At 41.4% G+C, this 26,480-nt stretch overlaps 1 protein-coding gene across 1 annotated transcript in view; it reads left to right on the top strand.

The window, feature by feature from the left end:
- The first annotated feature begins 1,198 nt into the window (after positions 1-1,198).
- ASH2L (ASH2 like, histone lysine methyltransferase complex subunit) overlaps positions 1,199-26,480 on the top strand; it is a 33,137-nt gene continuing 7,855 nt past the window's right edge. Inside the window, exons 1-13 of the mRNA XM_079908940.1 lie at positions 1,199-1,790; positions 2,464-2,530; positions 2,650-2,795; positions 5,700-5,788; positions 6,070-6,164; positions 9,680-9,775; positions 10,449-10,544; positions 11,417-11,492; positions 13,975-14,068; positions 14,815-15,032; positions 22,272-22,439; positions 22,729-22,922; positions 25,745-25,837. Coding sequence (XP_079765066.1) covers positions 1,603-1,790; positions 2,464-2,530; positions 2,650-2,795; positions 5,700-5,788; positions 6,070-6,164; positions 9,680-9,775; positions 10,449-10,544; positions 11,417-11,492; positions 13,975-14,068; positions 14,815-15,032; positions 22,272-22,439; positions 22,729-22,922; positions 25,745-25,837 — 1,620 coding nt within the window. The 5' untranslated portion in view covers positions 1,199-1,602. The remainder of the gene's footprint in view (positions 1,791-2,463; positions 2,531-2,649; positions 2,796-5,699; positions 5,789-6,069; positions 6,165-9,679; positions 9,776-10,448; positions 10,545-11,416; positions 11,493-13,974; positions 14,069-14,814; positions 15,033-22,271; positions 22,440-22,728; positions 22,923-25,744; positions 25,838-26,480) is intronic.

Below are 26,480 nucleotides of genomic sequence, written 5' to 3'. Positions count from 1 at the left end.
GACTTGGCACTTCCATTGCCAGGGCCTGGGTTCAATCCCTGGTCGGGGAACTAAGATCCCACAAGCCATGCGGTACCGCCAAAAAAACCCCCCAAAACAGGGACTTCCTTGGAGGTCCAGTGTAAGACTTTGCCTTCCAATGCAGGGGGTGCGGGTTCAATCCCTGGTCCGGGACCTAAGATCCCACATGCCTTGTGGCCAGAAAACCAAAACCTAAAAAGAAGCAATATCGTAACAAATTCGAGAAAGACTTAAAAAAAAAAAGGTCCACATTAAAAAAAAAAAATCTTAAAAAGCAAAATAAATAAAAACCACTGAAGAGTATACTTAAAAAAAACAAAAAACAAAAAATACATGAACAAGATTTCTTTAATAGCTGGAAATTTTACATCATTTTATTTCCGTTCTTCTTCCTTCATAAGATAAAATGGAACATATATATATATATATGCACCCACATATAAAAATATATCGGTAATTAATACATATGTGTATATATCTATTTTTTTTTACTAAAGGCTAAATACTTCTCTGCAATAAAAATATGTATAAAAGTTGAAATTAAATTTTTATATACTTTCTGTGACCATAAATCTCTAGTGTTAAAATATTTCTTCAGTCAATTATCAGTATACAACTGATCGAATAAACATAGTATATATTTTGATTACTAAACATAAAAATTAAAATTGTATTAGAGATGCAATTCTTAATGAGACGGAGGATTAGATTTTCAATTAATCCATATATCCATGAATATCGCTACTGCTAGAATGAGACAGGTTCAGCATCAATTCTATTCCTATTTTTCGTGTTTATAGATATGAGCTGACCTTTGTTTACATAAACAAGCAGATTCCCATTTAGAAATCAGTTCAACTCAATTCTTTCAACGACTTCAAAGTTCTATGCCAAATCACATGGTGATCTCTTACCAATTACTTTTTTTGTTGTTGTTTTGTTTTGGCCGTGTTGTGCGGCTTGCGGTATCTCAGTTCCCTGACCAGGGATTAAACCTGGGCCTCCACAGTGAAAGTGCCGAATCCTAACCACGGAATTCCCCAATTACTTTTTTGATTTAAATTTTCAATTAATTTTAAAGTCACAAAATTAAGCCGCCCATCTCTAGACGCCACTAGGAAACCTCCTCAAAGTGGCAGATCACGAGGGCAGTACAACAAACTACTTCTGGGGCGGGAAGACGTTTCCCACGTCTAACGGTGAGGAAAATCTGCAATGCACATCACAGCCTTCAAAGCCTCTAGGCTGCCAGCGCTCTCAAGGCGCCTCATCTGCGCGGTGATTTCGTCCCGGTCACGAAAATGCGCAGCGTCCACCCTGAAATGAAGCGAGTCCTAGAGGCAATCCAACGAGTAATCTCACCTCCTCCGCCTTCACGTGGCTCGGTCTGTATCTACCCAGCCCCGAGGCCCCGCCCACCTCTGTCTGCCCTCCCGACCTTAAAGCGGGCTTAGAGCGCGCCTTCCCTTGGCAGGCGGTGTACTTACTGAGAATCTTTACTATTTGAAGGTTAGAGGGCCAGTGAGCAACTCGCGCGAGACGCAGACAGTATTCTCGCGAGAAGTCTGGAAGGCGGCAGTGATGGCGGCGGCGGGAACCGTACCCGGCCCGGGAGTGAATGCAGGACCCGGCCCGGCAGTGGCTGCAAATGCAACACCGGCAGAAGAAGGGGAAACGAAGCCGGTAGTAGCGGTAGCAGCCGCTCCGGCCGGGGAGGGGACGTCTGCTGCTCCAGCCGCGGAGCCTGGCTCTGGAGAGGCCGAAAGCGGGTGAGACGTCCTGCAGCCCGAGGAGGACAGAGGGAGGGAGGGGGACGGGGGGGGAGGGGGGAGGGGAGGGAGGCCCGCCCCTCTCGGAATCCCGCGGCTCCCGGGAGCACTCCGGCCCGCCCCTTCCGAACCCAGGCCCTGCGGCCAGCCCTTCGCCCTGCTCCCTCCCGGGTCTTAGTCCCGCTCGCCGCTTGGCCTGTCCCCTCTGAACTGTATCTCGGGCTACGCCTCTTTCGCACCTTTTAGGCCAAGTTTCTCCTCCTACCTCCCGGCCCTGGCACACCAGCAGGGTGCTGATAGGTCACTTTCTAGCAGGAACCCTTCAAAAATCCCAGAGGGGAAACCACTTTGCGCTGCCAGACTGGTGGAAGTAATGGTCCCTCTGAAAACAGAGCGGAAAAGCTGCATCTCTTCGAACCTCCCCCAGGACCAGTTCCATCCCCTGTAGACTTGTCTGTAAGGGCCGATTAGGTTTCCTTGATGCGCCATGGGCTTGGGTTTATCTTGGCCGCATTCTTCCTAATGCTGGGCATCCAGTCTGAGAACAGTCTTTGCTGAAAAAAGTAGGAGTGTGAAGTTCAGCTGTACTTTGATCATCATCTTTGGGAATAGGCGTTTTCAGGTGTGTTTCTCTTGAAAATTCTTCTTTCTGAGTGCTTTCTTTATTTTACAGGGATGCAAACTCAGTTGATGTAAGTGGTGGCTTGGAGACAGAATCCTCTAATGGAAAGGATACACTAGTAAGTATTTGTTTTGGATGTTTGCAAAGCAAAATAGGGTTGGTCTTTAAAGTTTCTAAGCGAATCAAAAATACAGTCAGGTCAACTAACTTGATTCTCTCATGGTTCTGTGGACACAGGAAGGTGCTGGGGATACTTCAGAGGTGATGGATACTCAGGCAGGCTCCGTGGATGAAGAGAATGGTCGCCAGTTGGGAGAGGTGGAGCTGCAGTGTGGAATATGTACCAAATGGTTCACAGCAGACACCTTTGGCATAGATACCTCGTGAGTATTTTTCGTAGACTTTGTAAGAATCACTTTATAAATGTTAGATCTCAACACGTCCAACAGTTGAATAGTCACTGTCTAGGCAAACGTAGATGCGTAGTGTTTCCTGTGTCTCCTGATCCCTGTTCAGTGAGTAGTAGGATTTGAATCAGGAATTGTTTTAATAGCCTGAGCATGTCTTCTCTCTACTAAGGGCAAGCCCTTAACAGGTATGATGATAGTTATTATCCCTGTGTTTGCACTTAGGGCCTGGACGGGAGACAAACCATGTAATTACAAAGCATTAAATAAACAAATTTGAGACAATGTCATTTAAACCTTGTATTGGGTATTGTGGATTTGGGGGAAAGGGTTGGTGTATATGGTGGAAAAAGCCTGATGTCAAAAATTTGAGATGGCCAGTCCTCTTCATGCCTGAGCCATCCTTTTTTTCCTTTTGGTTTCTAATTCACTCCCTTTAGGTGTCCTGAATTCTCTCCTCAGCAAAACCAATTTCCAGTCTTTACACCTCTTCTAGTGAATTAAAACCATTTTATGAACGATTGAGAATGAAAGACGCCTTTACTTATTCTGAGTGTTCGGTCAATAGCTAGCAAGGCAGCATTAGTGACTCACTCTATGGAAATAACTATACTGCTGCCTCTCTGGGGTGTTCTTTATGGTCTGTATTATACAAATAAATTTAGATAAGACTGTCTCAGAATAGGGCTGTGTTGTTAATTGTGAAATTAATCCCCCTTGGATGGGTTTGTGAAGAAATAACCTTCCTTTATAATTTGATGACTGCTTTCTAGTTAAAAAGTTAAAGAAATACTAATGTTCTTATTAATATGTGACTGGTGAGGAAGGATAGAATGTTTAAAAAAGAAAGAAAATTACTGAAGGATCAGGAAGAAGTGATCTTGGTAGAAAGACCTATAGGGAAAATATATAAGCTGGTCAGTTAGACCTAAAATTGGGCCACTTTTGCCAAGGAGAATTTGTTTGGATAAACAGGGTCTAGGAAAGGAAATTTATCAGAGTGATAATGTGGAACAATCCAGCAATGAATCAAACCACAGTTCAGAGGTTTGGTAGAGACCAGTTTGTACCTGAATTTGAGAAGTTATACCTAAAACCCAGCAGGTGGGACAGATTATCGTTTATGGCTGAGATGGAGGAAGTGAGTGAGCTAGCAGGGTATGAAAAAGGCTGCTCTAAACACTTGATTGTGTTTGAATTAGGTAACTGTATACCTGCCTATCTCTTCTGTAAGTGAGCTTATCACAATGGACTGTTCAATGGAAGGGGCTCTAGAGAGAGGTAAAGGTAAGGGAACTCGATCTTAACAGTCCTAAGGATATTTCTTAATTCCTTGAGTGGTGGCAGTAGACACACATTTGGACACATCTCTTTAAGGATACCTTAAACCAGTTTCAGCAAAGTCCAAGATAAACCTGCCTTTATTTTGATTTCTTCTCTTCCAACTTAAACCAGTCTTTTGTTTTTCTTTTACTTTCTCCTTTTCAGGACCAAGCTCTCCCTATACTTTTCCAGTCACCCAGTATAGCCACCACACTTCTCTAATGCATGGTTCCTGTTAGCCCTCAGTCTCTCCCTCCACCAGTTTCTTCCTCTCTGCCTTCAAACAGGCCTTCTCTTGCTGCCAGCTCACCTCTTAGGAGATTTCCTCTATGATACAAGCAGTTTTAGTGGTTAGGACTCTTTTTATTTCATGCCTGCCCCCATCAAATCAGCTACCAAGCTTGACCAATTTTTTTTCTTCTTGTGCACTTGCTTGTCCTTTCCATTTTTATTGTTTCACTCGAGGTGAGGTTTTTTTTTTTTAACCTTCTGCTGGAACGGCTACAGAAGCTTCTTCCATATTCCCGTTTCTAATCTCTTCTTCCCTTCAGACCCATCCTATCACTAAACTTACTGCTTTTACAAGGTGGCTTCCCCTTCAAGATGTTCCTGTTACCCACAGAGAGGATCCACTTCCACGGGCATGTAAGGCCTCTTGTACTTCTTACCTTTCAAGCCTTATCTTTTACCATACCCCCGACAACTCCCCTCCCCTGGCCAAACTTGTGTACACTAGTTTGCCACTTTGCCTCCTAGTTTGCACTTTCTCTACACAAAATAGTTTGCCTCTAGAAAAGAAGACCAACTCATCTTTCCAAATCCTAATTTGTGTCCTCAAAAAATCTTCCCTAACTCTTAAATCTGAAGTTACTACTGGGTCCTTTAAACTCTTAAATAAGACTGTCATCTGTAGGATTCATTTGGTAATGAGGCAAGTCATGTTTTGTGACTTCTGTGTTGTTCTTGAATAATTATTTGCATTTTAAAATTAATCTTTTTATACCTGTCTGCCCTTTCCAACAATGGTATTGGCACTTTACAAAGATACTTGAACATAATATAAATACAGATATTTAAATGTAAAAATATTTAAAGAGACTACTTTGTCTTCTTCCACAAGTCGCCTGGTATACTCTTTTAGGTGCTTATAGACTATAATAAACTAGCTTGGATAGGGCTCAGGTCAGAACCTTGCAGATGCCAAATTATCAACTATAGTGGATAAGGTCTTACTAAATTTTTGTGACAGAAAAATCCAGATATTTGTAAAAATATGAGCCCTGTTTTGGTGACCTTTTTTTTGACCCTGCTGCGCAGCATGTGGGATTTTAGTTCCCCGACCAGGGACTGAACCTGTGCCCCCTGCAATGGAAGCGTGGAACCCTAACCACTGGACCACCAGGGAATTCCCTTGGTGACCTTTTTAAGTTTTAAGAGTATATTAATACATTAGCGTTATTATGTAACTTTCACTGAGGGAGAGGATCCCCGTTGATTTACTTCTCATAAGTGTGTGTTCAGAACTTCACTAATTTGCACAATTTGGCTGTTCTCCAGATCCTGTCTACCTTTCATGACCAACTACAGTTTCCACTGCAATGTATGCCATCATAGTGGGAATACCTACTTCCTCCGGAAGCAAGCAAGTAAGGACAAACTCCGGAGTACTGCAAAGTGACTGTCCTCTGGTTAGCTGGCAAAGAAAAGGGATTTGGGCTCAGCCGAATCAGGAAACCTTTGCTTGGTAGCTGGTAGAAGTTACCTTGGGGCTTAGCTCTGAATAATTGCTATTGTCCATTTCAGATCAAATGATGACTCTATTCTTTGCTGCTGTGGTTGTTAATCTGTGGACCACCTAGTTAAATATTCTTTTGGTAACAGGGATATATTACTACAGGTAACTTTTTCTTCCTTTTTGTTTTTATAGACTTGAAAGAAATGTGCCTTAGTGCTTTGGCCAACCTAACCTGGCAGTCCCGAACACAGGATGAACATCCGAAAACCATGTTCTCCAAAGATAAGGTAGAGATAGAATTATTGTAATTGCAATTATGCCAAAGAATCAGGAGGAACTTCTAAATACAGTGGACCCTTGAACAGCATGGGTTTGAACTTCACTGGTCCATTTATATGCAGGTTTCTTTCACTAAGTACATCCTACAGTACTACACATTTCCAGGTTGGTTGAATCCTTGGATGTAGAACGACGAATACAGAGGGCTGACTGTAAACTTACATGAGGATTTTTGACTGTGTAGACAGTCGGTGCCCCTAATCCCAGAGTTGTTCAAGGGTCAACTGTACAGTCTAACAATAAGTTCTTTCCCCCCAATTTTTATGAATATATGACTAATTCAGTGGTTACTTTGTTCTCATTTCATGTGATTTACTAACTTCCTAGTGTGTGCTCATTGTGTCATTGGCTTAGCTATTAAAAGGATGAATCCTTATATTAAAAAAGAGTGTATTTAAAAAAAAAAGATAAATCCTTAAATAGTTTTGATTGGCTTTATAGAAACAAACAACTGTCTGTCCCACAGTTAATAATCAGACCTTGAGGTGAACCTTCTCAGCTTAGTTTGAGCTGTTTTTATGGATGCCAATCACAGATTTTGTCAGGGGAAAAGGCCAGTTTATTAAAAAGATTCATCCTTTATTGTTAAACTGGAAAACCGCATGACTAAAGTCAGGACTCAGAATTAGATGATCAGCCCGTCCGTGAGTCTTTCCTCCTGTGACTCACGGGAACAAAATATGACTTAAGTAAATTGTACAACTTCGGAGTTTACGCTGTGACCTGGTATACACACATATGTGCCCGCTCTCATTTAAAACTGAGGCCCTCTCTGATCTTTTCCCTCTGCGTGCCGATATTTTCTATTCTAGTCAACGCTAGTATGCACCTACAAAATTGATTTTATAGCCTACTAATTGACTGCAGCCTACAGTTTGAAAGACACTGGTTGGGGAATTCCCTGGCCGTCCAGTGGTTAGGACTTGGAGCTTCCATTGCAGGGGCCACGCTTCCACTGCAGGGAGCACGGGTTCAATCCCTGGTTGAGGAGTTAAGATCCTGCAAGCCGTGCGGCCAGGCCCCCCAAAAAAAAGAAAGACACTGGTTGGTGTAGGGTATTTAGTGAGATGAATATATTCAGGATCAGACTGACCAGGGCCTTTTCTATTAAACAGAGAGGTTAGACTTAACCCTGTAAGCCGGAGGAGTCAGCAGAGGGTCCCCTCCCTACGCCTCACCCCGCCCCAACCTTTTTTTCCTACATTAAAAAGAATGCATTTAAATAGAGGTGTGCTGTGATTACGTTTGCCTCTTATTTTTTTCTCTAAATTCTTATTCTGAATTTTTCAAATATATAGAAAAATTCAGATAGTACAATGAACATCTGTTTATTCTTTATCTAGATTTGCCAGCTGTTACCATTTTGCTGTTTGCTTTATCTCCCCATATCTATATATTCCCCCTAAGCTTATGTGAGACTAAATTGTAGATATTACACTTTACCCAATATACTCTCATAACCACAGTATAGTGATCATACTGAAAAAACTTAATGTTGATGCAATACAACTATCTTATATATACAGATTATATTTTTGTGTATTGAGTGTACATTTTCTCAGTATTTTTATTGTCTAAATAATATCCGTCATAGCTTTTTCTTCTATCCAGGACCTGATCAAGGATCACACATTAAAATTAGTTGTAATGTCTCTTTTATCTCTAGAATAGTTCCTTTATTTTACTGTGTTATTTTAGTCTGCTATAACATTTGAAATTTTGAAGAGCCTAGACCGTTATTTGCCATGATGCTCCTCAATTTGCATTTATCTGATTATTTCCTTATGATTAGGTTCGGGTTAAACATTTTTGGCAAGAATATTATGTAGATAGTGTGTGTTTTTCTATGTATCACATCAGGAGACATAAGATATTGCTTTGTTTTATTATTAGTGATCCTAAATTTGACTACTTGGGTAAAGAGGTTATTTATTAGTCGTCCTGAATTTAACTACTTGATGTTTCCATTGTAAAGAGACCCCTTTTTCTTTGTAATTATTAAGTAATTTATCCTTTCAAGCAGTGGTTGTAGCAGCCATTGACTGTCCTAGCCTGAAGCAGTTAATAGAATGGTCATTGTAAACAGAATACATTTACTGGTTTACAGTTCTTCTGTAAAGAAGAGTCCTCCCCCCCACCGTTGTTGTTGTTGTTTTTAATTTTAAGAATCACTGATTTTTATAGTCCATTATGGGATTTCTGGATTTCTGATGCTCAGATTTGACCAGTGTAGACCCATCCCGGCTGACTCCTGACACTTTTTGATATGTCCCTCTTCAGTCTTTGAACTCTTCCTTACTTTCTGGAACAACAAAACATCCCAGTCTTCCCTTGTGCTTTGCCTGATTCAGCCTGGTTCCTTTTAGTAAAGATTTGGTGTTCACGGAACTGATTCTGGTGGAAGGTGTTAGCGGCGGACAAACTCTGGTGGGCTGGGGGAGGTGGCCGAGGATGGGGGAGGTTGGTGCCAGAGGATCAAGCTCAGAGATTGTTGTGGTCGTGCAGGCAGGGACTGGCGAGGACCACAGTCAAAGCAGTGGGGGTGGAAAGGAGCCCTGATTGGTGAAAAGTTTCTGAAACTTAAAAATTCATTTAGTGGGACTTCCCTGGTGGTCCAGTGGTTAAGTATCTGCTGTTCCAGTTCAGGGAACACGGGTTTGATCCCTGGTCGGGGAACTAAGATCCCACATGCCGCTAGACTCCTGAGCCCTCACACTCTTGAGCCCGCGCCAAAACTAGAGAGAAGCCCGCACGCGGCAACTAAGACCCGACACAGCCAAATAAATAAATAAATTAATATTTAAAAAAAATTCACTTGGTGACCATTTAGATGCGCAGGTTGTACGAGAAGAACAAGAGTGACTCCGTGTGTCAAGCCTGTGACTCTGGGTGACGGGCGATTCTGAGTGTTAAGAGCAGATTTATGAGGTGAGGTACAGAGTTCAGTCTCGGTCAGGAGAAGTCTGAGGTGCCTGCGTGGTTTCCAGGTGGAGATGTCTCTGGTGGGAAGGAATAGGAGCTCAGGAGAGAGAGTACCTGGGAGTCATCTTACAGAGTTAGGGCAGGTCTTTTCCCTTTAACTGGATTATGAGCCCTATGTGACTAAGAGTTGTATATACTTGTTTGAATCAGAATCTTTTTTTTTTTTTTTTGGCTGCGCCCTGCTGCATGCCGGCTCTTAGTTCCCCGACCAGGGATCGAAGCCGTGCCCCCTGCAGTGGAAGCGCGGAGTCTTAACCACTGGACCACCAGGGAAGTCCTTGTATATGTATACTTGTTTGAAATTCCCCACAACCTATATGTTGTTCGCATGCAATTATGTATTTGTTCAGTTATTAAAAGGCAAAACATGAATTTGTCTTTTGATTCTGACAAGGTCTTTGAAAATGCTGCGTTTTTTTTTTGTGAATATAATTTTGAAAGCAACTATAAAAGCTTTAGTATATTTTGTTTTAAAAATTAGGATATCATACCATTTATTGATAAATATTGGGAGTGCATGACGACCAGACAGAGACCTGGGAAAATGACCTGGCCAAATAACATTGTTAAAACGATGGTAAGTAGGCTAAAATTGACTAGACTCAACATTTAGAAAACCAGTGTTCCTTGTAAGAATTTATATATATATGTATGTGTGTATATATATTTTTTTGGTCTCACTGAAATAATGTGATGACTGAGAAAATGAGAACAACCTAGTATTAAATCTTGGAGCGCAATTGTAAATTTTAATAGTTTTCACACAAAATCAGTAAATTGCACATTGTGTCTTAAATGAAGACATGGTAGTTTTACGTACGATGCTGAAACCTTTGTCCAGTGCACTTTGGCAAGTATAATTTTTTATATTGAAATTGGAGACAATTGTTTTCTTTGATTAAAAAAAAAAACTCTGAACATTATTGTCCTTAGAATTAGAGAGAGCACCTGGGGAGAAGTCAGCACAAGCTGTTAACAGTATGTATCTCTGTGAGATGCAGGGATGGGTGAGGGTTATGAAGGACAGTGGTTCTCATTTTTTTAAGTTTCTCTATTGTTTGAATTTTTTGATGGTCATGCATTAATTTTCTAATCAGGGAAAAACAATCTGTTGTGTGTTGGGTTTTTTTCTGGTGGGGGGCGGGCTTTGGGATTTGGAGATTACATCTAGGGATTGGAGTTAGCGGTTCATCATCCATTCATTTTAAGTATAAAATTTCCAGTAATACTAAAATGCTGTTTCCTTTTAGAGTAAAGAAAGAGATGTATTCTTAGTAAAGGAACACCCCGATCCTGGGAGTAAGGACCCAGAAGAAGATTACCCCAAATTTGGCCTTCTGGATCAGGTACATTAATATGCTTCGTAATCCCCTTTTGATTTTTAAGCCATGGGGACAGAGAGAATCAGGCTTTGTTGACATTTGTATGTTTGCCATGTACAAATGCCCATAGCATGGTGGGTTCCAAATAAATGGTTCTTACTACACATGGAAAGAAAGAACACTCACCTTAAACCAGGAGACTGGTGTTTTAGTTCTGGCCCTTCCCTAAAATGTTATGACTCGATGCGTGTCATTTTTATCTTTTTTAACTTCCATTTCCTGACTTGTAACACAAATATGCCATTCCAAGTTATTTCTCCTTTTCTTTCCATCTCAAATTTTGCTCTAAAAACATTTGTTAGTGTGAAGAAAAATTTGCTGTGAAGAAGAATTTGTGTTGTGTATCTAGCATAATATGAGGAAAAAGAAAACTTCCCCTCTTTGTTTAAATGGCAGGTGTCACATTCAGCATCTCAGGAGGTCAAATCTTTCAGCTGTGCCTTAAAATGTTTGATTTGCCCACACTGAAAATTTAAGATTTCATATAGAAATTCAGATTTCTGCCTTTTCTTGTAAAATGCGAAGCTCTAAGAGAAAAAAATTCGAACCTCTGACTACACTGGGTCTGGTTCCCACAGGGAGGTGTTCCCTCGGCCCGGCCGTACCCCCCCAGCACGGGTTGGTTGCCACTCATCCTCATTCTTAACCACTTGGAGCCTGACACTTGGCTGCGTCACATGTGTTACTGGCTGATCCCTGAAGCATCTAAGTTTGGGACCTCTGCAGGTTTCAGATCTAGATTGTCATTCAATTAGAATTTCTCCTGTTCTTTTGAGCATTGCCAGGTTGGTTTGATTAGATAGCCTCCCTTTATAATTGAATATTTTTCCCTCTAGGATCTTAGTAACATTGGTCCTGCTTATGACAACCAAAAACAAAGCAGTGCCGTGTCTACCAGTGGGAATCTAAATGGTAAGTGTTTCAGTGTCTCATTGATGAAATACTTGTAAGCTGTTGAATTCAGATGTGCCTAGAATTGGGCAGTCTTTGGGTTGACTCTTAACTGGATATTTACTAAGATGCTTTAAAGTCCAAATCTCAATTTTTAGGAGCTAGCCAAGGGTTTGACAGATGGTAGTAGGGGAGAACTTTTTGTCACTTTACACTACAGTTTGGTCTTAAGTGAAACAGATTTAGCATAAAACAAGGTACAATTTTAAGGTCAGATTCGCTGTGTTTATATTAGACTCCCCATCTGTATCTTCATAACTAACACTTTAGATTCACTTGCTCTGCACTCTTTTTCCTTAATTCAGTTGTTATATAATACACTTCCTGCCCATCTTCTCATTTTTCTTGCCCTTAATCTTCAGCTTATTCACAGGACAGCATTTCTGTGTTGATCACCCACTGTAGCATATTTTTCTCTCTAACCCATCTAAGAGCAGGAAAGCCCTTTGCTGCTAATGGTAATCTAATGAGAGTGGGTATAATGGGGAGGTAGCTAGCTATTCATCTGACACATGGTGTCATTACCTTGTCTTTTGGAGTGGTAGCATCTTAAATATGTAATCATTACACTGTTACTAATATTCTAAGATGGGTGGGAAATAGCTAAGTGTATTGTTCATCTTTTTACATTATTTGTAAAAATTATGTAATTGTTAAATTACATAATTGTAATTTTAATCTCCTTTTAATTGTTAACATTTGACGAATACATGGTGCCACTTCTGTTCTTACAGGTGGAGCCTCTTTTGGAGGTGAATTCCTCCTCTGTCTTCTTTCAGCCTCTCAGACTTAAGTATTTTGTGTTTTGGAAAATGCTTTTCGCTGAGTTGTGGTAGAAGCTAAACCTAAGTTAAATTTTTAAAGCATTGTGGAGATGGTGGCAGTAGCACTCGATATGAAACAGTAGTTCTGGTTTAATGTTAGTAATTGGAAGCTTGTACGTTGTCATATTCTGCCTAACATGGCCAGCAGTCCCCTTTGTGTTGCTTGTTTTGTTCAAGATGGATGTAAAACTTCTCTCAGAATAATTGAAATGCAGATGCCAATAAAAACTTAATAGTTTTTTGATTAAGGTAACTCGAACTAGAGATGTTAATGTTGCAGCCGTTTAACATTAAGCCTTTTATGAGGACTAGGAATGACAACCTGGTATGTTCGTAAAAGGAAGTTCAGCATGAATCTGGTCCTGTCTACGCAGAATATGACCTGCCTTCAGTGTCTTGATCCTCTTTTTTTTTCTTCTTTTTTTTTTTTTTTTTTTTTTTTTTGCGGTACGCGGGCCTCTCACTGTTGTGGCCTCTCCCATTGCGGAGCACAGGCTCCGGACGCGCAGGCTCAGCGGCCATGGCTCACGGGCCCAGCCGCTCCGTGGCATGTGGGATCTTTCCGGACCGGGGCACGAACCCGTGTCCCCTGCATCGGCAGGCGGACTCTCAACCACTGCGCCACCAGGGAAGCCCATTGATCCTCTTTTTATTGCAGCAGAACTGCTGATAATTTCCAAGCTTGCCCCAAATTAAGATACAGTACTTCATGCAGTTGTTTACATAAAGGTGTTTTCCTACAGTCCAGGGATATTTTCTGGAAGTTCGAAAAACAAACTGAGAGGAATGACAGAACTGGGCAAATATTTGAGTACCTTTTTAGAAATATACAAGGTAGTATTCCTTGTGGCCCTTGTATGTAGCTCATTTTTTAAAAAATAAAATTTATAAATTCTCTATGGGTATTTTCTCTTAATTCCACAAGCCAGGTTAGTCTAACCTAAATTTGGGGCATTGGCACAATTTTAATAATTGTAAAGATCGCCTGCTAAATTTAAAGCCGCCTTTCCTGCTCGTGTCACAGACAACCATACTGGATGCCTAGCGGCACTGGACAGAACCACCTTTTTAGTACCTCTGTTTTTGTTTTCCACGTTTGGTGTACTTTTGTCTTGTTGGAAATTCAAGTCCAGTGCTTTAGCAGATGCTGTGCCTCTCTTATGCTTATGGAGTGTGCGCCATGTGGAGTTCAAGCACGCGCGCACCCCCCCTTGTAGTGGGGATATTCTCTCCTTATGGGTGTTTGTATTCATTTGGGTGGAAAAGGGTTTTATCCATGCACTTGTTTCTAGCTGTGGGTGTTTGGAATCTGAACGAGTGAAAATGCATTTGTGTCACATCCTCGGAAAGTGTACTAGTAGTTGCAGTTCATTTAAGAAGTGAAGGTCTAAACTATAACACAGGTATCGTTAGTGCTAGGTTCACTGCACTTACTGCCAGAACCCAGAGTCCTGGGGTGGGAGCCGCTCGGCAGACTTGTTCTGAACCAGGGTGAAGCGCAGTCTGCTTTCAGGCAGGAAATCCTCCTGTGGTGTTACACAAATGCACGCTGGGAGTGTTAGCATCCCCATGGGGCATCTGTCACAGCTCATTGAAAGTGATCTACCTTTTCTTTAAAGGGGGAATTGCAGCGGGAAGCAGTGGAAAAGGAAGAGGAGCTAAGCGCAAACAGCAGGATGGCGGGGCCACAGGGACCACCAAGAAGGCCCGGAGGTGGGCAGAACACCCACCCCACTCACCACTGTTAGAGTGCCCTCTGCGGCTGGCAGAGTCCGTCAGCGGGGAAGGGCTCAGGTGTCTGAGGACGCAAGCCTGTCTCTTTTTCTCAAATCCTTAGCACTTTGAGGGATAAATGAGCCCCAGACTAGGTGACCTGTTTTAGGAACTTGTTACTAAGTGAAACAGCCCTGGGGCAACAGCCCTGGGGCAGCACACCTGTGGTGATTTACCTGGGAGTAAAGTTCCATTAAGGCATCTTGAGGAAGAGTAGATGGACCAGAGAGAGTGAAACAGATACTGAATGTTAGCTCTTTTACATAAACTTTCTGCCTCTCCCCTCTGATGGCTGTTCCCTTCACTTTGTTCAGTACTAAGGTGGCGAAATCCAGGTCATTTCTCATTCAGCCTGGAAACAGGTAGTAAATGCTCATATCTTTTGAGTTTCTGTTCATTAGTTATAGTAATAAATATGCTAAAGGCAGCTGCCCTTGTTCCTCTGCACCCTTTCTCCTCTGTGGTCTACTGGCTCAGTTTCATAGGTATCCATACAGATTAAAGTAATTTTCATTTCCCCGTTTTGCCTGCAGAGGGCAGGATCATCTATTTGAATAATGAAAAGCATTTGAAGTTACATGTGTTCCAGCAGAACTCTAATAAATCAGAGGCCTTTCTTACAGAATTGAAGGCACTGGAGCTAGAGGGGGTTTTAGTTTCTTGATTTTATTTTTTCCTTTCTGCAGTGACCCTTTGTTTTCTGCTCAGCGCCTTCCCCCTCATGGCTACCCCTTGGAACACCCATTTAACAAAGATGGCTATCGGTATATTCTAGCTGAGCCCGATCCCCACGCCCCTGACCCTGAGAAGCTTGAACTCGACTGCTGGGCAGGAAAACCGATTCCTGGAGACCTCTACAGAGCCTGCTTGTATGAACGGGTTTTGTTAGCCCTACATGATCGAGGTAGGTAAGCTATTAATGTTCGTGTTGGACCCAGTGTTACTTTGAACTTCTGTCGTCAGCTGTGTCCCGTCTAGAATTCGACGGACACATTCTGCTACCACTTCCTTACCCCCATCTCTGACTACACCCAGCCGGGATGTGCAAGAAATAATTTCTTTCTTTTCTCTTCTTATAAGCTCTAGCCAATTATATATGGTATGTGGGGTTTTTTTTTAACTTTCTATTTTGAACTAATTTTAAACTTACAGTACAGTTGCAAAAATAATAGAATTTCCATATATCCCTTATCAAGCTTCTCCTAATAATAAGATCTTACATAACCATAGTACAGTTATCAAAACCAGGAGATTAAATAACATCAGTAAATGCTATGAATGAAACTAAAGACTTTATTTCAATTTCACCAATTTTTCCTCTAGCGCCTCTTTTCTAGGATCTCGCATTGCATTTAGTTATTTCTCCTTAGTCTGTTGCAGTGTTAATCAGTTACTTTGTTGACTGTTCCTCAGTGAGGGTCTGTCTGACTTTTTTTCCTGATTAGACTGAGGTGTTGCACTTTTGGAAGAACACCGCAGACATGAATCCTTCCCACTGCATCACCTCATGAGCTGGTGATGTCGATGTGTCTTATTATTGGTTGTGTTGTCTTATTATTGGTGTTAAGGTGGTTTCTGCTGTCTCTGTTGTCTTTCCCTTTGTAGTTCATAAATATCTTAGGGAAAGATGCTGCGAGGCTATGCAAGTATCCCGTTTCTCTGTAAAGTTTTGCCCACTGATTTTAGCATCCATCAGTGGATCTTGTCGGCAACAGTTGTTAATGTGGTATTTGCCTGATCGTTGCTATTCCTTTTCTTTATTATTTAATTGATTATTTTTATCAGTGTGCATTTAACAGATATTTATTTTGTTGCTCAAATTACTCCAGCTTTGGCCATTAGGAGCTTCTTTAGGTTGATTCCTTTTTTTTTTTTAATTGAAGTATAGTTGACTTACAATATTGTATTACTTTTGGGTGTACAACATAGTGATTCAATATTTTTATAGATTATACTCCATTTAAAGTTATTATAAAATAATGGCTATATTTCCTGATGCTGTACAATATATCCTTAAAGCATCATTGTTTTTTTCTAATTGGGGTATAGTTGCTTTATTTATTTTTTGTGTTTTTATTGGGTGTTTGTTCTATGCATAGTGGTTTGTACCTCTTGATCCCCTAACCCTATCTCGCCCCTCTTCCCTTCCCTCTCCTCCTGGTAACCACTGGTCTGGTCTCTATATCTGTCAGTCTCTTTCTGTTTTGTCATGTACGTTCATTTGGTTTTTTAGATTCCACATATAAATGATAACAGAGTATTTGTCTTTCTCTGATTTAGTTCACTGAGCATAATACCCTCCAGGTCCACCTACGTTGTTGGGAATGGAATCTTGTGTCCTTTTGATAAGCCCCATCACCTTTTTTTCCTTACTTGCTAACGTCACAAGATGTTTTTGGTTCATCTCATATTTTCCGTGCTCCAGGCCAAGTATCGGCTCCGTCTCCAAAGAGCCCGGGTTCCTTTGATTGGAGAATGGTGTTTAGAAATGAAGATGTGAGTGTTCTGTGTGCTTACTGTTACAGGGTGTTGCTTCTAGGCTCCCTCCGTGAACCGAGGTGGGAAATGTATGTCCGTATTCTGAACGACACATATATACATGCCTATACTGAGTTTACTTTGCTACCTTGGATTTTAATCAAACACCACAAGGTTATTCCAGCCTTCCACCTTTCCATATTTGTAACTTCTTTCTTGAACAGTAAAACCTGATTCTAATTACCTCCAATACATTTTCTTACTCGTTCATGTCTAATATGCACATAAGGTGGTTTGAGAATTGCAAACCACTGTAGGAAACATTCCCTAACTAGATTACAGCATTTATGTACAGCTCTTTCTGTCTTAGCCTTGCATATCCCATCAGGATAATGCTAACTTAGATTAGTTCTTTCCTTCCCCACCTCCTTCAGTGTGCTTATGTTTTTCATTTGTGATATGGTAGGCTCAGTTGTTAGTGTTGGTATGCCATTTGGGGTTCTCCCACATCTTGGGGGCATGTGCATCTGTGTCAGGGGAGAGTTTGAAGGGTATGTGCAACATTACTGTAGTTCTAGAGCTACTGTTTTTCACAAAGGTTTGCCCAGAGTGTCATCCCTCCTCACCCCTGCTGCCCCACTCTCATTTCCTCTTTTTCTCCCACTTTCCCACCCACCCTCTACATGACCAGTCTCTCTGGTTTCTAGTTCTTCCTTTATTTCTTCTGCACAGGTGAGCACACACGCGTGTATTTCCTTTTATCTCCTTTTTTCGTACATGAAGGGCAGCATACTGTAGATAGTCTTGCATTTCGGTTCATGCGGTTACTCCACGCCAGTTCAAAGAGCTCATCCTCAGTTTTTTCTTTTTTTAACTTTATGATATGGCATTATGTGGATGTACATGGTTTATTCAACCACTCTGAATATGGGCATTTAGATTGTTTCCAGGATTTTGGATTCATCAAGAGGCAGTGAATAACCATGGGTGTGTGTGTTTTTGTATTGTTGGTGGTATACGTTCATGGTTGAATTCTAAAAGTGGAATTGCTGGACCAAACGGTAAGTACGTATATACCTAGTTTTGTTAGATATTGCCAAATTCTCCTTCAAATGGCTGTGCCGGTTTGCATTCCCACCAGCAACGTAGAGAATGTTTGTTTCCCCATGACCTCACAAACAGAAGGTGTTGTCCTAGATTTTAATTTTGGCCAGTCTGAGAGGTGAGAAATGGGAATCTCAGTGTTTTAATTTGTGTTTCTTTGAGTTTGAACATTTTCTTTCATGTTTAAGAGTCACTACCTTGTGAATTATATTTGTGTGTTTTTATTTCCCATTTATCTGTTGGAATTTTGGTCTTTTGTCCCTTTATATGCTAGGGATGTTAGCCCTTTGTCTGTGGGATACGTTGTAAACATTTTCTCCCAGTTTGTCAGTTGTCTTTTAACTTTATGACTTTTTTGTCATGCAAAACTCTTTTTAATGTATAATAGTTCTTTTAATGGCATAATTTATTCAATTATTCAGAGAATAGCATTCATTATCTGTTAGAATGTGAAAGTGAATTTAAATAAACTACTTTTAGACAAGTGTACCTCATGGATTTCTTTGCTGTTTTTCTGAAGTATTAATGCAAATCCAGATAGCATATTATTTCACCCTTAGATGTCTCAGTATTTATCTCCAACAAGGATTTTTTTTTTTTTTTTGCGGTACGCGGGCCTCTCACTGCTGCAGCCTCCCCCGCTGCGGAGCACAGGCCCCGGACGCACAGGGCCAGCGGCCATAGCTCCCGGGCCCAGCCGCTCCGCGGCATGTGGGATCTTCCCAGACTGGGGCACGAACCCTTGTCCCCTGCATCGGCAGGCGGACTCTCAACCACTGTGCCACCAGGGAAGCCCCTCCAACAAGGATTTTAAGAAACATAACCACTGTGCCATTATCTTACCTGATAGAGGTGAATAATAATTTCTTAATTATTCCATACTCAGTCCATATTCACATTTCCACAATTGTTTAAAATATGCCTCTTTCAGTTGTTTCTTTGAATTGAATCTAAACATGTCCATATAGTTATTCCATTGGGAAGCCCATTCATTGTTTCTTGAATTGATGCTAAAAGCTGTAACACTTGTACTGATGCTAGTCATTCAGAAGTGGAGTCAAGTGAAGTCACTTGGACGTAATCCCTCAGTTTAATGACCATTGTACATGGATCGGTTTGACTCCTGTGAGTGACAAGCATACTTTGATAGTAAGGAAGGGCCAAATAAGTGACTTCAGGGTTTAAGAAGTGAGCCTTGTTGTGTTTCACTATACATAATAGCTATAATTCTGGAGGGGAAAAAATGGGAGAACACTGGCCCTTATTTAGCAGTAACATGTTAGAATTTAATACGTAGGATAGCAGTGGCTGCCTGCTGTTTATGCTGAGCCTTTTAAAAGTTAATAATAACTCTATATTGTATCTTTTAAACTTTTTATTTTGAGATAATCTCAGATTTATTAAAAAAAAATTGTAAGAACAGTACTAAACTTTTTTTTTTCCTGAACTACTTGAGAGTCAGTTGCCATGATGCTGTCTCACCTTTGAGAACTTTATTGTGTATTTCTTACAAACAGGGACATTCTCCTTGTGTTACCTAGTGCTGCATAATGAATTACCATAAAACTTAGCATTCTAAAACTACCAGTGTTTATCATCCCGTAGTTTCTGAGAGTTGGGAATCTGGAAGCAGCTTAGCTGTGTGGTCTGGCTCAGGAAAGCTCAGGAAGTTGCAGTCAAGCTCTTAGCTGGGGATGGCGGTCTCTTTCCAAGATGGCTCAGTCACGTGGCTTTGACGGGACACCCTCAGGTCCTCACTGTGTGGGCCTCTCCATAGACTGCTAATTTGTCCTCATCCATGGAAGCTAACTTCTCCTAGAGCAAGTTCTCCAAGAGAGCTGTAAAGAGTTTGACCTGTCTTGAAGTGGGACAGTCACTTCCACTTCATTATATTTGTTACAAGAAATTAGTTGCTAAATTCAGCCCACACTCAAGTGGAGGGAAATTAGGCTCCACCTCTTGAAAGGAAGAATATGAAAGAACTAGTGGATATTTTTTTAAACTTTCACATCTTACAGAGCTGACACAACGATCAGAATCAGGAAATTAGCATCTGATTACTACCATCCGATGCTCATATTCTATCCAAGTTTGCCCAGTTGATCCAGAACATCCATTATAGCAGAAGGGTCCAGTTGAGAATCATTTGCTGCATTTAGTTGTCGTGACTCTTAAGTCTTCAGTCTGGAACAGCTTCCCCATCTTTCCTGGACTTTGACCTTGAGGCTTTTGAAAGTTAGAAGGCAGTTATTTTACAGAATATCCCTCAGTTTGGTTTCATCTTGTTCCTAATGATCCAAGTTCTGCATCTTCAACAGGAATATCACAGAAATAATCTCACATACTACATCCTGTAGGTGGTGCAGGACTTTAATGTGTCCCATTACTGGTGATGTCCACTGATCATTTGGCTAAGGTGGTATCTGCCAGGTTTATCCACTGGAGAGTTACTCTTTTTTCCCTTTGTAATTAAAAAGTTTTGTGAGGAGGTAGACCCTTTAATATCCTGTTCTGTCACAGACACTTAACCTTGCTCAGCCCCACCTAATGGCTTTAGGACTGAATTGGTCAGGAAAGAGTAAAGGAAGAAGTATTTGTATTTGAGAAGGTAGAATTTGCCAAATACCTAAGAAAGTTCTGTTAAACAATGTGCATTTAATTTAGGGAGGTTGTCATCGTATCTCCTGAATACAAGAGCCATTGCGGGGTCACGGAAAGAGTGCAGGGCCAGGGCTTCAATCAGGCTCTGCCCGCTGCGGTGTGAGCTTGAACAGCCACGTGGTCTGCTTCTCCACTGGAGGTGGGAGTTGTGAGGGGGAGTCTGTCTGGCCATCTGTCTACCTACTTACCTACCTACCTATGAAAATACTTCATAAATCGTAAGCCTTTATAAAAGCTAATGAAACTACATTTTGTTATTCCAGCAGAATTCAGACAACTTCTAGAGTCCCACAAATACTACTTCAAATGCGTTTCCCTCAGTTAAGTCTTAATTGGGTTGGAGATGCTTCTACAGCTATAAGATCAACCTACACAGCACAAAAATACTCTCCCGCCTTTTGTCATTTTTTGCTTCACTTCCAACTTCCAAGTCACAGTGTCCCTTCCAGTTGGTTTAGATTGTCCCCTTATGTTACATAATGGTCTCTTAGTAAAGTAAGATTCACACTATACGCAAAGGTCGAGAGGTGAATACAGTGAAGCTCCATAGAGTTTTCACCCAGATTTAAGTTACCAAGGTTTTGCCGTATTTGTTTTATCCGCTCCTTTATTTCACTCTTTTTTAAAAATTTTTAAGAAGTAAGTCTCACGCTATGTACTCTTAAAAATATGTATCTCTAAGGAGTATGGAGTTTGCTTTTATAGCCACAAGCTCTTATTACACTTAGCAAAACATATAATTCCTTGCTATCATCTGAATTCAGTCCAAATCAGATTTCCTTGATTGTCTCAAATATCTTTTTATCTTCCCACAAAATACTTATTAATTACAAAGGGGAAATAGTAATTTTATAGTGGAGAAACCTGGAAGGTACCACCTTAACCAAGTGATCAGAGTTTAACATCACCATTTGGACAGCATGTGCTTCCTGACCTGACGTACTGAGAGGCCCAGCAGTACTGCAGTGGTGTCCCGGCAGAGGCGTGACCTGGACCCAGACAGGAGGAAGCATCGGACAGACAAATGTTTGAGGGACATTTCTACAAACCAAGTGACCAGTACCCTTCAGAATGTCAGGGTCATGAAAGACCTGAGGAGACACGACAACTAGATGAAATGGAGGATCTTGGATTAGATCCTGGAACAAAAAAAGGATGTTATTTGGATAACTGGCTTAACTCAAAGGTGACCTATAGATTAGTGTAACAGTATTGTGTCAGTGTCAGTTTTCTGGTTTTGATCCTTGTGTGATGGTCACAGATGGTGTTAGCACTTGGCAAGCCGAGTGAAGGACATGTGAGGACTCCACTATTTTTGAAACTTTGACATTTTTTCAAATAAAAAGTCTTGTAAAGGGTGGTTTATTCACATCAGGATCCAAACACATTACAATTGGTTTGTTATATTAGGGAATAGACAAGTATAATTAGTTTTAACCTGCCATCTTAAATAATCACATTTAAGGGCTTCCCTGGTGGCACAGTGGTTGAGAGTCCGCCTGCTGATGCAGGGGACACGGGTTCGTGCCCCGGTCCGGGAAGATCCCACATGCCGCGGAGCGGCTGGGCCCGTGAGCCATGGCCGTTGAGCCTATGCGTCCGGAGCCTGTGCTCCGCAACGGGAGAGGCCACAACAGTGAGAGGCCCACATACCGCAAAAAAAAAAAAAAAAATCACATTTAATAAAAACTGATTACTCGACAGCTTTCTTCCTTTTTCTTTCTTTCTCCTCCTTCATCTATATCTGGAGACTTTTAAACTCCTGAACTAATATTTCAAATTCCTGACTTGATATTTCTGATTTTTTATTTCGTTTTACTGGAGGGTAAGAGTTTGTGGCAGTTGTCTCCAAGTATTTCAAATAAGTTGCAGGCCTTTGTTTTAATCTCCATCACTGCAGCTCCCCAATTAAAGATCTCCGATGACCGGCTGACTGTGGTTGGAGAGAAGGGCTACTCTATGGTTCGCGCTTCTCATGGGGTTCGGAAAGGTGCCTGGTACTTTGAAATCACGGTGGATGAGATGCCGCCAGACACCGCTGCCAGACTGGGCTGGTCCCAGCCGTTAGGTAAGCTGGGGCTATGATACGGACGTGGCAACTGGTGGAGAGGTATAGACCATCTGGCTAAGCTTCATGACTTGTATGCTTATTGGATTGTGGTCATAAAATTCAATTCCTGAGGGTTTAGGTGGTTTGCAGTTCCTAGGAATATTTTTATAATTCATTGCTTGTGAGAAATAGTGCGTTAGCCATTTTACAAAACTGGCAAAAAAGTAAAAAAAGGAGAATATTTTCCTTTAGCAAACCAGAGTTGACTTGCAGTTCTGACTTCCTGTATATCTTTTTATTGGGACAGGTAACCTTCAAGCTCCCTTAGGTTATGATAAATTTAGCTATTCTTGGCGGAGCAAAAAGGGGACCAAATTCCACCAGTCCATTGGCAAACACTACTCTTCTGGCTATGGACAGGGAGATGTCCTGGGATTTTATATCAGTCTTCCTGAAGACACAGAGACAGCCAAGTCACTGCCCGATACCTATAAAGATAAGGTGAGTCTGTCCTCCCGAGAGATTCCTGGGTTGAAGACCCGTGGCAGCTGATGCCTTCAACTGTGTGTTCTCTTAATGATGCTTATCCATTTACATCTTTCCCAACATTTCATTTTGAAAATTTTAAGACATAACAAAATTGAAAGAACTTAAAAGTCAGTGTCCGAATACCCATCACCTAGATTCTGCCATTAACGTGTTATGCATTCATTCCTCCACCCGCACACCCAGCCACCCACACATACATCCATGTTTTTTTAACCCCCGCCAAGTACTTAAGGGTGCATATCATTAGCTAGAGATTAACTTTTGTTTAGTTTTTTCTTTTGATATAAAATTTACAATATAAAATGAAATGTACAAATTTTTAGTGTACGTTCACTGAGTTTTGAGGTTGAGCCAACCCCCCCGTGGAGACGTTGAATCTTACACCTCAGGAAGTTCCCTCATACTCCATCCTAGTCAGTGCCAGCTCCTACCGGCACTGAGGCAACTACTGTTGTGAATTTTTCCCCGCATCACAATTCTGTTCCATTAGTTTTGCTTGTTCTTGAACTCATGTAAATGGAACCATGCAGTGTGTGATCTTTTGTGTCTGGCTTTTATTGTTTGTTATAATGCTTTTGAGGTTCTTCCATGCTGTTACAGGAATCTGTGGTTTGTTCCTTTTTACTGCAGGGTAGTTTCCATTGTGCGATACCACAGTGCTTACCCATATTCCTATTAATGGACACTGGGGCCATTTCAAGTTCGGGTTTATTATACATAAAGTTGCTATGCGTATTCTTGTACAGACCTTTTTTGTCAACATGTTTTTATTTCTTTTTAGTCAATGCCTAGAAATAGAATGACTGGGTCATTATACATTTAGTTTTATAAGAGATTGTCAGGCTCTCCATTCCCGCTAACAGCGTATGAGTATTTTAGTTGCACTACATCCTTGCTAGCATTTGTTGTTACCAAACAAGTCTAGCCACTTTGGTGGGTGTGTAGTAGTATCTCATTTGGTTTAAATTAGCATTTCTTTGGCGACTAATGATATTGGACATTTTTTCATGTGCTTACTGGCCATTCATCTGTCTTCTTTTGTGAAGTTTCTGTTCAAATATTTTGACTTTTTAAAAAAATTGGGTTGTTCGTCGTCTTAATGAGTTGTAGGAGTTCTTCATATATTCTGGATTACAGTCTTTTGTTGGAAATGGCTTTTTAAAAAGTATTTTTCTCCTACTCTGACTCTTCTATTCATTTTCTTAATGGTGTCTTCTGATGAACTGAAGTTCTTAATTTTTATGAAGTGCATCTCAGATTTTTCTTTACAATTATATTGCTTTCTATGAGTTAATAAATCTTTGCCTGCTCTCAGGAAGTCATGAAGGTATTCTTCCATGTTTTCTTTGAAAACATGGTTTTAGCTCTTAATCTAGGTTTCTGATCCACCTTGAATTCATTCTTGTGAATGACGTGGAGTAGAGGTCAAGGTTAGTTTTTTTTTATAAATTTATTTATTTATTTTTGGCTGTGTTGGGTCTTCGTTGCTGCACGTGGGCTTTCTCTAGTTGTGGCGAGCTGGAGCTACTCTTCGTTGCGGTGCACGGGCTTCTTATTATGGTGGCTTCTCTTGTTGCAGAGCACGGGCCGTAGGTGTGCGGGGTTCAGTAGGTGTGGCACGCAGGCTCAGTAGTTGTGGCGCACGGGCTTAGTTGCTCCGCGGCATGTGGGATCTTCCCAGACCAGGGCTTGAACCCGTGTCCCCTGCATTGGCAGGTGGATTCTTAACCACTGCACCACCAGGGAAGCCCCCAAGTTTAGGTTTTTTTTTTCTGTGTTGATACCCACTTATTCTAGCCCCATTTTTTGAAAACTCCTTTCCTCATTTCTTTGGTTCCTTTTGTGACAGTCCAGTGACTGTGGAGATCGATTCCTGGGCTCTCTGTTCCGCTGATCTATTTGTTGACCTTTATTTCTGCCAATGCCACACTGTCCTCATTATGGTAGCTTTAGAGTAAGTGCTTAAATCGGGTGGTGTCTCCTCCAAGGTTGTTCTGATAATAAGCAGTCAGAGCACGTTGTATTGGTGGTATCACACTGCTGACTGTCGTCACTCCTGCCACCACCTAGAACCTTCAGCCATATGAGTGCTTGGTTCTACAGTGCACAGAGGTCTACGGTTACTGCGAGGATACTGTTGGAATCCTTAAAATTATGTACTGTTTCATTTCCATTATAAAAATTTGTTTTTCATTTGAATAAGCAATTACTAATATGTCCATAAAATGGAATACTGTGGAACTGTTCAGAAGAAAATGAATGTCAGAGAATTCCCTGGCGGTCCAGTGGCTAGGACTCCACGCTTTCACTACTGAGGGTGCAGGTTCAATCCCTGGTCAGGGAACTAAGATCCCACAAACCACGTGGTGTGGCCACAAAAACAAGTTAAAAAAAAATTAATGCCATATGTTTACCCGGGAGTGAATAGTTAAACAGAGTCTTAGGAACCAGTAAGAAAGGAGTGACCCAGAGACCACCTGTGGGAGAAACAGGTAGGGAACTAGGAGGGAAGGAAGTGACCCCCCCCCCCAAATCTTAGTAAGGGCCTTTTGGGAAAATATTTAACAAGCATGTGCCATCTGGTAATTCTAAAGACACACATAGTTGTTCAAAATCTAACAAAGCTGACTCTGCAAAGATTTTAAATTTCTGTTCAGAACACGAGGACTCAGTGCTATTTGTGTGAATCTGGCTCCTCCCCCCCACATGATGATGTAGCTGATGCTTCATTTTTCCTTTTTTTTTTTTTCTTTCCTTCTCTCTTGGTTTTCAAGGCTTTGATAAAGTTCAAGAGTTATTTGTATTTTGAAGAAAAAGACTTTGTGGATAAAGCAGAGAAGAGCCTAAAGCAGACTCCCCATAGCGAGGTGAGTCACGGTCATCAAAATGTCAGAATTAGAAGAATTTGAACATTGGGTCCAACCCCCTTATTATGAAAGTGAGGGAATTGAGGCCCACAGGGGGGATGAAGGGATTTCTGCTAACACAGCAGCAGCAGGGCCAGCGCACTCTCCTGCCTGCCGTGTTTTGTTCTTTCTGGGCTACCTGCTGCTGCTATGAGAGCAATGACCTGGATTCTTAGAGAAAAGGGGGTATAAAACAGTGGCCAAATAAGAAAGCCTGAGGGCCATTGAGGAAGCAAGTCAGAGATACTTATCCTTTGTCAGAGGAGGTAGCAAGTGCGGAAGGAGGAAACTGGAATAGGAGATTCAGGGCCTCAGTATGTGACGGGGGGGGGGGGGTGGGGGGCAGCAGGAGCTGTGATGGCTCGTTCAGTGCCTTCTAGAACTTTCCTGCCTCCCTTCTCCAGGGTTGTTGGGAACATGTTTGCCCAAGGTCATAGCACAATCAAAGAAGGGCTGGTGCATCTGGACCAACCACAGGGGCCCAAAATAGAAGGGGAAGGGATGGAAGAAAGTTCTGAGCTGGAAACATTTTTCTATAAAAATGCTGTGAAGCCACCTGCATCAGTAATAGAAGCAAATGTAGGAGAAATAAACTAGGATTCCG

The sequence above is a fragment of the Stenella coeruleoalba genome (genome assembly GCF_951394435.1).
Source record: "Stenella coeruleoalba genome assembly, chromosome: 21".
In the NCBI taxonomy this organism is placed as follows: Eukaryota; Metazoa; Chordata; class Mammalia; order Artiodactyla; family Delphinidae; genus Stenella; species Stenella coeruleoalba.
This window is presented reverse-complemented; position numbering and strand designations above follow the sequence as displayed.